At 34.9% G+C, this 12,347-nt stretch overlaps 1 protein-coding gene across 4 annotated transcripts; it reads left to right on the top strand.

Annotated features, from left to right (window-relative positions):
• Positions 1 to 59: 59 nt before the first annotated feature.
• Positions 60 to 12,223, top strand: LOC129262914 (ubiquitin-conjugating enzyme E2 T-like). Of its 4 annotated transcripts, none has more exons than XR_010293901.1 (8): positions 60 to 144; positions 1,008 to 1,180; positions 2,294 to 2,363; positions 3,407 to 3,512; positions 4,804 to 4,902; positions 6,913 to 6,999; positions 8,660 to 11,225; positions 11,524 to 12,223. XR_010293901.1 is itself a non-coding variant. In XM_064100996.1 (7 exons), exons 2-7 carry the CDS (start codon positions 1,066 to 1,068, stop codon positions 8,912 to 8,914), a joined length of 732 nt encoding a protein of 243 aa, XP_063957066.1. In that variant the 5' UTR covers positions 60 to 144; positions 1,008 to 1,065; the 3' UTR covers positions 8,915 to 12,223. The 4 variants fall into 4 exon arrangements, 2 of the variants coding, with proteins under 2 accessions (XP_063957066.1, XP_063957067.1); XR_010293902.1 differs by having other exon boundaries at positions 94 to 359; XM_064100996.1 differs by having other exon boundaries at positions 8,660 to 12,223.
• Positions 12,224 to 12,347: the final 124 nt, after the last annotated feature.

Here is a 12,347-nt window from a genome sequence, read left to right as displayed (position 1 = left end):
ATAAAAATTAAATATTAGCGAATAATAAAGATAAATATGAATTATTCTAAACTTTAGTGGTTCGAGCCAGTAGGGGATTTTACCATTTTCTTCGACTTCCGTCGCGGGAAAAGCTATGCAGCACAAGACAGTTTCACGCTCCAGGTAGTAGACCTAAACGTCATAGCAATAAATCGAGATCCCAAGGCCAAGGAGACTGGCAAAAATTCTGCTAATGCTAAACTCTAATTTCTAAACGTTAAACTGAATTGAAATTGAAGATTGGCTGATCTGAGTTTTGGGAGTTTTTGCCGTTTTGTGACCAATTAAGCGCAAGCCTTGCCGTCCAACCCTCAAGCCAAGGTTTAATTAAACTTAAAGTACGACAAACTTAGACTTTCATACGACTAAAAAAGTTAAGGCTATGGAGTATGGTTAGAGTATGGATCTTAACGCGAACGCATGCCAGACTTGGTAGCGCATCGCCGCATCCTCTATATTCCTGGTCCTGGGACCTGGATTCCAACATCCAATCAATGTTGGATTTGAAAATGAAATGGAGAAATTATGATAAACTTCAGTCTTTCTTCTTCCTCCGTTAGCTTCAGAGATCAGCAGAGAGATCCTGCTTTATATTTGGTTGTCACTGAACCTACTCAATAAATTCTCTGCTTAACGTTAGTGGGTTGAAGAATTGTGACTGGTACTTGAGACAAATTGTTTTCACGAGTTTTACAATTTTCATAAACTAAGTTGAGCTTGAGCATGTTGCATGTTGATTGGTACTGGTAGACCCTATTTTGAAATACAAAAGTTACTGCACAAGTTGCAGTCAATTACAATTCAAGTAGATTTGTAAAGTGCATATTGCAAGATTAACAAGTTACATATATATGTTTAAATCAAAGGATGTGATTTTCCTTGATTTTGGAATTGAATTTAAATTTCTTTCAACAATGCTAACCTTTGTTGTCTTGGATTTAGAACTAAATAATTAGAGCCCTTTTTCTTCTTCCCTTCTACTTCAGACTTTGCAGCATCACAAATTCTACTCCAGATATATTGTGAGCTACATACTAGGACGCAATGCAGAGTACATGTAACTCTCGAATGAAACGAGAAATTGAGATGATGAAAAGGGCGCCCCCTCCTGGCATAAGTTGCTGGATGAAAGATGATGATGTAACTCGACTTGAAGCAAGTAAGTTTATTATTGAATTTAACAAACATTGGATTGTGAATAATTAACTAGAGGTGAAGTTCTAAAAACTTGACAAACGACTGTTTTGAACTATTGCATGTACAAAAAACAGTACAATACAACATTAATATGCAACATGTTATAAATGTTTGATATTGATTTAGGCTACTTATTTCATAGCTTTAAAGACTGAAGACTCCATTGATGTTTGAAGTCAATTATTATTTTTTTTTCCAATTCAATTTGTATGAATATTCATTTTAGTAATGATGTCTTGCTTTCTGATTCATCTTTAACTGTGAATTTTTTTGAGTATGTTATATTTTAATCATAGTAGCTATTTGAAAAGTTGACAATTCATTTTTCTCACATTGATTTAAATGGTAATGCTAAAATATGCAATTGCTTAATATTTTTTTCTCAGTAATTTTTCTGTCCATCACATGAAAAACACAAATAAATCACTATGATCGTGAACAACAAGAACAAACTAAAAAAAGAACATATAGCAGATGTTAATATCATTATTATTATTATTTATTGCCGTTAATTATTATTATTATTATAATTTATTATTATTTATTATTATTATTATTCGGCAATGCTGCTTTGTACAAATATTTTGGTATGAATTTCATTTTTTTGAACCCACATTTGATTTTTCTAATCTGGACAAAAAGACTGTAATTGTAGGACTTTCAGAAAAACAACAGGATGGTAAAAAAAAAATCATATCCTACTCTTACCAGAAAGGTGCATTTACAATAGTAAACGAGCCAAGTATCAGCTTTTACAAAGTATGATATTTTCTTCTAAACAGAAGAACAGTACAAGGAAAGGAAATTTGACTATCAAGAATGGAATTGTACCATTTTTTAAAATCGATTATTATTGAGTTTTTGTCTAGATATATGTACTTACACTTACTTTTTTTTTTCAATAATTACTCGCTGTTCCTGTACTTCTGTTATTTTGCTATGAAACATTAAGAATATGAATGGCACCTTATAAACATTGATTTGTATATGTGTTTTACTGATTTAGTATCAATAAAAATATCATTGAAATATAAAAAAAAAAAGTTACAATATTTCCTTATATCTTTAATTTCAGAAATTCTTGGTGGTGAATCAACACCATATGCTGGAGGCGTCTTTAAATTAGACATTCATATACCAGACAGGTGATATAAATTATCTTGACTTATCATTATGTTATATAGAGTCTCAAAGTGATGACGTCACTAAAACATTTTAGCATTTCAGCATTATTTATACCATATTTTGGTAGAGCATGATGAAAAACCCCCACTTTCAAAATTTAGTTGGAATTGGTCCATGGGGGCCTTAGATATGACCTCATGAATACATAATTAGCCCCATTGAAGTCAATGTATTATTGGCCTGGTTCTAAATGTTACGAACCGAACCAGGCCAATAATTACATTTAGCCCCCGAAATGTTCAATAGAGCCCTGGAAATCTTGATTGATTGCAATGTTTAAGCTTATCTAATGTTGCAGATTTAGGCAGTAAGTTTTGAAAAGTAGCTCCCCAAAGTAAAAAAATATCTTGCCTGCACAAAACCATTATTGGATATTCAATATTTTCTAAATTATCACATAATTTTGATAATATAATATTGAAATATCGCCCAGCACTGATATTCACATGGCATGTTTTCCTTCAGCAAGAAATTCACCCGCATCGTGCTGCTCTCAACCCAGGTGAGGTGAATGGGAACCCGGCAGGATTGATCAGATTGAACTAAAGCAAGGGTTATGATAATAATAATAACAATGCGCATCGGAATAGATTATTTCTAGATAGATTACGCTATATAAATTCATGTGATTAATATTATTATAGAAGATAAAATTCCAACTGCCTATCTAAAGGGGGGGGGGGGGGGGGGGTTGATGTCGATATGTTTGTGTCTGTTATTTTTTTGCCACTATTCTATTTGTGTTTTTAATCGTACCATAATATAGTAATCAAGGGAGTTGGCTTTGACAGGTCAATGGCCATTCTGACTTCCTACATCCGCTACATTCTCTTTTCATTTCTTTTAATATTTCTACCATTTTTTATTGCTTATACTGTGATATAAATTCTTTTACTCCTTTGTTATTGTATCATATTATACTTGTATATATGTTTGTATGTTTTTAAAGGATGTCAAATAAATGAAATGAATTGAATTGAATTATTTTGTTCTATACTTGTAGATACCCGTTTGAGCCTCCGAAGGTGCAGTATGTAACTCCCATCTATCATCCAAATATCGATACGAGTGGAAGAATCTGTCTGGACCTCCTGAAGATGCCTCCCGCTGTAAGAATTGAAAATATTTTTGGTTTCTTGTTGTCAGTGTTTGGTTTCTCAAGACAGAGACTGTGTGACTTGTCTCGAAGTGCAGTGTATTGTGATTCAGGGGCAAGAATTTTATCCACACTGTGCTGCACTCAACCCAGGTGAGGTAAATGGGTACCGGTACTACCGGCAGGAAATAATTCCTCAAAAAGCTCTGTGTACCTGAATTGGTAGCCTAGCTTAGCCGGGTAATAATAATAGCAGGGCCCGCTGGTAGAACAGTTTTCGGAACTAAAGTGGCTACCCTGGGTAAATATGCTGTTATTATTAATATTATTAATATTATAAAGATATTGTCCAGAGACGTAGACCCCGTTCTCATTACCGCCCTAAAACTAGTTTACTGGAAACTTGTTTAACGTGTAATAAGAACGGTCAGAGCGGTTTTTAAAGGGATCTTTCAGCCAGTTCGGAAAACCACCTCGAGATGTAGTCTTCAAGATCGCTTTGCCTCCTTGAACTGGTTTTGGGTGAGGCCACATCCGTTCTTCAGGAAGCGATCTTTGTACATCTTGAACGCGCTACTCCACACACTGTCAGTGTAGAATGTCTACGCTGCAGTTTTGAATTTCATGCGAAACATGTCACCCCCACAGAGAGCGTTCCCATAGCAACAAGGCCACTTTACGTGAACTGGTTTTGAAAACCACTTCCAGCTGATCAAATGGGAACGCTAGCAAAGAGATCTTCCAAACTGGTTCCCGGAACCGATTTCCAGTAAACTAGTTTTAGAAAGTATAATGAAAACAATGTCTTAAAAGAATCACCATCATATCATCATCATTATTATCATCATGATCATCAATATTATCATCATCTTCACAATCATCATCATCATTGTCATCATCATCTTCATTATCATCATCATCGTTGTCCTTATCTTCATCATCATCATAATCATCGTCATCATCACCATTATGATAATCATCATCATCGTCATTATCATAATCATTATGATCATCAATATTATCAGTATCATCATTATCCTAATATCATCATCATGTCATCATCATCATCATCATCACCACCACCACCACCACATCATCTCATCATATCATATATCATATTCGTCATCATCATCTAAAAAAAACATTTTTGAGCTCTTAATTATACATTGTATTTGTTATCATCTTTGAGGTACAATTAAAAGTAACAGTAGATGTGTTGAAAAAAAAACAATAATAGTATTAAATTTTTATATTACTCCATGCTTGTAATCACTGTCATAATGTTTAAATCTATCATCTTACAGGGTAACTGGAAACCAAGTCTCAACATCTCTACCATGTTGACTTCCTTGCAACTCTTGATGGCCGAGCCTAACCCTGACGATCCGCTTATGGCCGATATTGTAAGTATCCTCCTCAGATTTCACTGAGATCAGGCCCCGTCTTACAAAGAGGTGCTGGGATCAACCACAACTATGGGACGAATGTCAACATCTAAAATACATGTGTGTTAAAAATATTTTCTAGGTATGATGTATATTCCAGGGAATAAATTTCCTGGTATCGCATCGCAATTTGCTCCACATATTTGAAAGACTGCTAAGCATAAAGTCTTTTGTATAGCATATTTTTTACATAGGTCCGTTCATTACTTAGTTGAGAGCTTTTCTCTATGACCAAAAATGCTATTCAAACTTGTACAGCAAAATTATTCCCTGTATTCATACATTCACTGTTTTCTTGACAATTCAGTGCATGTGCTTCTCTTTGTTTTCAAAGGATGTTGTGCAAATTCCCCCCCCCCCCAAATTATGACATTGATGGATTTCCATATACTTGAGGTTGATCAGATCAATCGTAACTCTTTGTAAGACGGGGCCCAGGTTGCAACAAGTTGCCAATCGCATATCAGTGCAATTCGCATTGCAGGCCAATGCACACATTGCAACAGCTCTTAAACCTGCTGCATCTCCATACACATATGTTTTCTGTGCTGTGATTTGGCCATGGCGCCCTTAGATATGACCTCATTTACATAATTAGCCCCGGTGGCCCGTATTCTGATTGCAGGTTTAACTTAAACTCGTGTTTAAAGTTGTGGTGTAAGTATGGATAGCCAATTGTTACATAAATCACTAACAGTAGAGATATCATACTTCAGCTCATTTGGCTCTCAAATCATTCATAATTGTCTAGGAAGTATAAATAGATGATTGTCTTCACCATCGATGTATCAGAAAAGAGCACAGTACACATAATAAACATACAACTTAATAAAAGTTTTGATACTTTTGGCTTCCCATACTTAAACCACAACTTTAAACCTGAGTTTAAGTTAAACCTGCTATCAGAATACGGACCATTGAAGTTAATGTATTATTTGCCTGGTTCCTCACAACTAGAACCAAGACTAAAGACAAATTTTCATTCCAGCCAGCATAGTTCGAACATCTCCTTTTACAGTGGTGTTATGTACAGTGTAGAAATAATTCCTACACTATGTGGGGGCGTCTTGGTCTAGTGGTTAAGATTCTCGTCTTTCAATCTGAAGGACGTGGTCCCAGCCATTGCATGTTTTCCTTCAGCAAGAAATCTATCCACATTGTGCTGCACTCAACCTAGGTGAGGTGAATGGGTACCGGCAGGAAGTAATTCCTCAAAAAGCTGTGCACACCGGAATCGGTAGACTAGTTTAGTCGGGGTAATAAAGAAGCGCCTTGAGCACCTAGCAAGGTGGATACGTGCGCTATACAAATCCTATATTATTATTATTATTATTATTTATTTGTATTCAGGGAATCACGCTTTTCTTGTTTCCTTTTTACTGGTCACTACATCTTAGTAAGATGTCCAGTGATAGTCCAACATAATTCAGCTGATTAGGAAATAACTTTTTATTTTTTTAGACAGATTAGGGCAATGGCTGAATTTTGGGGGCTATTTCTTTACTTGAAAGGCTAATTTTTTCTGAATGAGCGATTATGATGGAAAAGTATATTTCAGTATTCTGATGTATGTAGAATATTGTTCTTGAGTATTGTTTAAAGTTGGTCACCCCAAAGCATTCCATTTTGTGAATTTCAGCTGTGATTTCGGCTGTCATGTGGGCGAAATTGCTCCTCTCCTTCATGAACATTCAGCAAGAAATATACCCATATCGTGCTGCACTCAACCCAGGTGAGGCAACTGGGTACAGGGTAGGAAGAAATTCCTCAAAAGCTGCAGCACCCATAATAGCAGCACAGCTTAAGCCGGGGTAATAAGAGCAGCGCTTTGTATCCTCAGGCAAAAAGTGCTTTATAAATCCAGCTATTTGTTATTATTATTATAATTTCTTGACAGGATTGGATTGCCCTATTGTGCCTTAATACTTTTAGCAAATTATTTATTAAATTCTACTTTGATTTTCCTAGTCTGCAGAATTCAAGCACAACAGAGCCGTGTTTGTGGAGAAGGCTAAGCAATTGACAAAGACACATGCTACACAAGATATGCAACAGGTGGGAAAAGGTGTAATACACTACGGGCGGTATTCTGATTGTCATCGTTCAGTTAAACATGGGTTTACATAGATCACAGTTTTATGAAGTGCCATTTGTCAACCCATTCACCAATTTAAAAATGATTCTTATTCTGCTGCAAAAAGTTGCCAAGAAATTAATTGAGTTGTGAAATGGAAAGAATAAGAAAATGCAAAAATATTAATTAATGAATTATACTGAATTAATTCAGTATAATTGCCAGCCACAAACATGGAAGAAATATTATGAAACCCAGCACTCCATGAAGCATGGTTTAAAATTCTAGTTTAGAGTAGGTTTAATTATCAGAACACCACCCAATGGCCCGTATTCTGAAGTCGGGTTTTAATTTAGACCATGGTCTTACTCTGTGCGAGAATTAAAGGGAGCCCAAAGTGCAAAGATTCTGTTTGTATTGTATATTTCTTATGTTTACTCTTATGTTTCCTTTTGCTCTCATGATGAAGAAAAATACTTCAAAATATTTCAGTTATCATTCCCAGACAATTATGAACAATTTGACTGTCAAATGAGATAATAAATTGGATGTGTACTGTTACGGATTTTTGCCCCAATTGGCTCTCCATAGTTAAACCACAACTTTAAACCAGGGTTTAGTTTAATCCCGTCAGAATATAGGCCTATGAGTATATCATCTCAGTTCTCAGAAAAAATGAGAAAAAAGTAGTGGCTATTAAAGCATTGCAAATTCTGCTTCAGTGGCCAGAGAAAGGTGAAGGGGTGTGTTTCAATCAATCTAAAAATATTTGTAATCGATTGCAAATAGTTACAAATTTACTAGTGATACACCATTTTTTCATTTTTGTTTATTGCACACGGTTGATAGCTCTGCATATGACTTTTTGAAGCTATGCTACATGTATGCAAAACAAGTGTGGAATGCAAATTAATTTTTCATTAAGGGGCTGCAGAACGGTTTTTTAAGGGGGGGGGGGTGACCATGCAAAAAATCACAATCAAATGGTAATTTTTACATTATTGTATGCGGTTTTTGAAAAAAGTGGAGGGGCTGAACCCCCCCCCCCTTGCACTCCCCTGGTTTTGTGGCCCCTAAATAAGTCCCATTGTATGAAATTGGTTGTAAGAGGTATATCTTTTTGGTGCTCAAATAATATAACATACATGTATGGTGTGATGCCTAGGGAAAATAAAAAAAAGCCCCTCTTGTTCAACAACAATTAATTTTTATGATACGTTAGAGGAATTCTCAAATTCATCTTTTTTATGTGATGAAAATTTTTGTAAGAAAAGACATAAGAATAAGTGATATTGTGATATCATTGGTTGATTTGCATATACAGAAATGTTATGCATGTATTAAACTGAGAAATGCTGTCACTTTCTTTCCTATATCTGATTTTGATGAATTTCTTTTATGGAACTTTCTTTGAAATTTGGATGAATATTGAATAATGGGTAATACCTCAGTCACATTATGGTGGCCGTACGGCAAGTCGAAAACAGCCATTTTATTAATTTTATTCAAGCCAACTATATGTAGCTGGTACAAATATGTTAAAACTGCTGTTTTTTACTTGCCGTAGGGGAAATGTGACTGAGGTATAAGAATGACTTCCCTAGTGGTAATTCTTCATTCAAATTTTAATATTTGTTCTAGACATCTGTAAGCAAAGATGACTCGTCGGAGGAAAGCAGCTCGGAGTCAGACTCGGAAGAATCATCTGATGATGAAGAGAACAAGTCAGCCAATCAGAACACGTATATTTTGAAATCCTCCAATCAGAACTCTTCTACTAAGAGCAACTTGGTAGAAAAGACAGAACTGACCAAGGAGAGAAGAGGAGAGAAACGATGTCTGCAAGAAGTCAATGGGGAGTCGCTGCCTTCTAAAAAGAGCGATGTGGTATCTTGAAATAGAAAAGTGAGATTGAAAGATTCACAAGGAAAGAATTTTTGACAGAATCTTTGTGGAAATCGGTGTACTGCGAGTAATGGACAAATTAAAGAAGTACGCCGCCTTGTGTTTAATTGAACAATGAAGATATTCAGTAACAGGAAAGAACATGGATTAGCAGTAGATCTACATGTACTCCTGAAATTTAAGGAAAACTTGTGTTTAGATGAGGTTTGTAATCACTTTGAAAGAGAAAAACTGTGATCAATGCATGGCGTTGCGTACACTTTGTTCGACCAATCTATTGTATTTGGATTAACGCAGAAGGGTGACATCACAATAATGGCACAACTTAACGCAATTTTATTATGAAATTTTCAAATTCCATTGGGTCTAAGACCCGATCTGCCAGTTATGGGAATAGTTGATTTTTCAAATTGCACATGTAACTGTTTTATGTATAAGCAAAACTTTAAAAATAGTCATAACATTTTTTATTTGAAATCCCATTTTGATGAAATTCAAATTAATTTATATCACATCTCTAAAAACAAATAAGGCGCAATACATTGAGATTAAATTAATTAAGTGATTCCATAATATTGTTCTTGGATTTATCCCAAATTTTCTGCATTTTTCTTTTATTCATTTCATTTTTTTTTCTTGGACTTGCCCTTTAAGTACCGGTAAGTTTTGGTCATTGGGATGGGGATTTCATCATTGTTCAGTTCAGATGACCTCAATAGGTTGTCACATTTATTTAAAAACTGAATTATAAGGATATTAGAGTCAGATAGCACAGATCTCTCCTTTTTGTTTTAATACTCTACTTCCTTTTTCCCCCTCTCTTTTCTTTTATTAATTACTTGAAAAATTACTGGGGAGGGGTTGTCAACAGCCTTTGGCCTAGTCTGCAGACCCTTATTGAACTTTGATCAACAGGCGGGTCTTCACACTAAGACTAGCGAGAGGGCTGTCAGTCCACAAGTCCTTATAGGCTGCACATTCAGACCCCTTAACTCAAGTGAAGGGTTTGCACAGCAGACTAGCACTGACCCTGGTTATCCCTAGTCTGATCCCTTGAACAAACCTCTCGCTCAGCTTAAGTAGTCTGAATATGCAGCCTAAGGTCCCTGCCATTGAAATATTGAAACAGCAACTTTTATTTGTGCTAGTCTTGTGTGAAGACCTACTTGTTGATAAAAGATTCAATTAGGGTCTGTGCCTGCAGACTAGTTTATCCCTAGATAGGGAATGATACAAGCATTTTTTTTACTGTTTGGTCTTGAATGCAGGCTAATAACATGACAAAGATCTGTAATGGGAGATAGGACTCTATGGAAACATATCCTGTTCTATGTGACTATTCAGGGTTTACCGACAAGAGTTAGTTGTGGTATGACTAGAGTAGACTCTGTCATGGTTTCAGTTCAAGTATAGATATGAATGTACAATACATAATACATGTTCATTCTGTAAACATGTAATAATTACAGATGTGTTTTACATGTTACATACATGTTGAATTGTCTCTTTTTGATTTTCATTACCTGTATTATATTTATGACAGTATTTGAAAAGCTTGAGTCCAAAAGGGGCTAAACCAGTATTGACCAAAATTGATTTTTTTGATATAAATATATGTATCTCGGACCTGGGAATCAAATGCACCGTATCGCATTTGAAAAAAAAATTGGGGAAGATTGGTAAAAATGTTTCTACTTTAATACATAGTCATGCATTCAAATTTTTAGGTACATGTACATGTTGTGGATACAAGTTCACACCATCTGTGCAAATTTTGATGAAAATAACAATTTTATTAAAATTATTTTGGATTTAGCTCCTTCAACACCGAAAAGGTACCGTCCTCAGAAAAGATGAAAAAATAATATTTTTTCTTTTTAAAATTTTCAATGGATAAACAACAGATATGATGTAAAACAGTCAGACCGCAGGTCCCTATGCTAATGAGCAAAAAGGCCAGATTCATCCAAATCATCTCGTGGCTGAATCCTCCTCCTTGCAAAATCTCGTGATTCGTGAGATTTTCTTTCTCTAAGAATTTACCTGTTTTAATCTCAAGTTAAATGAAATATTATTGCACCATCAGATAGAGTAAAAGTTACTCTTTCATATTGGTCATTTATTTTGTATACAATATTTTGTTAAATAAGTAAATTTCTGGCCTGAAAATGTGCTTCAAAACTGAATTTTCTTCCTCTGTTTTCTTTTGCAAATTGTGCAAAACTTTTTATTTTGAGCCTCAATGATATCTATATCACCATAGAGCTGAACTTCTGTACTTTCTCACAATGCCACTCTTGATATGCGGCACCTTTTAATCGGGTCAAGATCACACTTTTCCCACCAAGGTACAAGACGAGATTTCTGAAATTTTGTACTTGCATGAAATCCAGAGTTCTGATTGGCTGGATAAGGTTCACAGAACAACAGGCGCGGGGTATTTGAGGAGATTACCACATGGGAAGTGTGACCTTCCCACGAACCCAGGCACTGGAACCGTTGGAATTTGCCATTGTGTGGTCTTTTTGACCAATCAGAGTGCAGTATTCTTGTTTTCAAGCTGCTTTATGTACTTGGCAAATGAAAAGTGTGATCTTGACCCGATTAAACCAATTCTTATTTTGAAACCTATATCATTTCAAAGTATACATATTCAGCTTTATCATGATATAAAAATCATTTGGGCTCAAACAAATATAAAGTGTGAAAATAGCAGCTTTTGTCAGGTGAAAATATTTATTTTGTAGCATATTTTAGATCAAAATTTTAACCTATATTACAAAATCTTTGAATAAATCCAAACACATGACCTAAAAGAATGATTCTTCTTCTTTACAATGGTACCAAATTCATGAAATTCGATGCACAATTAGAGCAGCAATGACCGAATGAAAAGATGTGTTTTGGTCCGCATCAAGCTCATTAAATATGCAAAACATCTCAAGTCATGAATATCACTTGGATGAAAGAAGCCACTTTCTTGGGACCTGCAGTCTGACTGAAAATGTACTCTTTAGATTTGTGTTTCGTGTTCCATTTTCAATGATAAATGTTTAAAAAGGCATAAATTGACATTCAACTAAGCCTCCTTAAGGAGCTAAATCCATGAAAAATAAAATTTCAAAATATTAAAAAAAATTGAAATTGAATACTAGATTTTTAAAATCATGATTAAGTAATCTGAAAGAGCACCATCATACACATATATATCAAAATAAAACAGCTGTGGACAAGGGAAAGTGGTGAATTAAAAAAACCTTGATTTACAGAAAAACACTAATAAAAGTGGATTTAGCTCCTTTCGGAATAAAACTCTTCATTTCATGCATATGTTCATGTAAAGTCAACTTATCAGTATCAACACATATCTTGAGAAAAAAAAGAAAGACATGACACGTCAATTAAATATATCTGATATGTATTT

The sequence above is a fragment of the Lytechinus pictus genome, chromosome 6 (genome assembly GCF_037042905.1).
Source record: "Lytechinus pictus isolate F3 Inbred chromosome 6, Lp3.0, whole genome shotgun sequence".
Lineage (NCBI taxonomy): Eukaryota > Metazoa > Echinodermata > Echinoidea > Temnopleuroida > Toxopneustidae > Lytechinus > Lytechinus pictus.
This window is presented reverse-complemented; position numbering and strand designations above follow the sequence as displayed.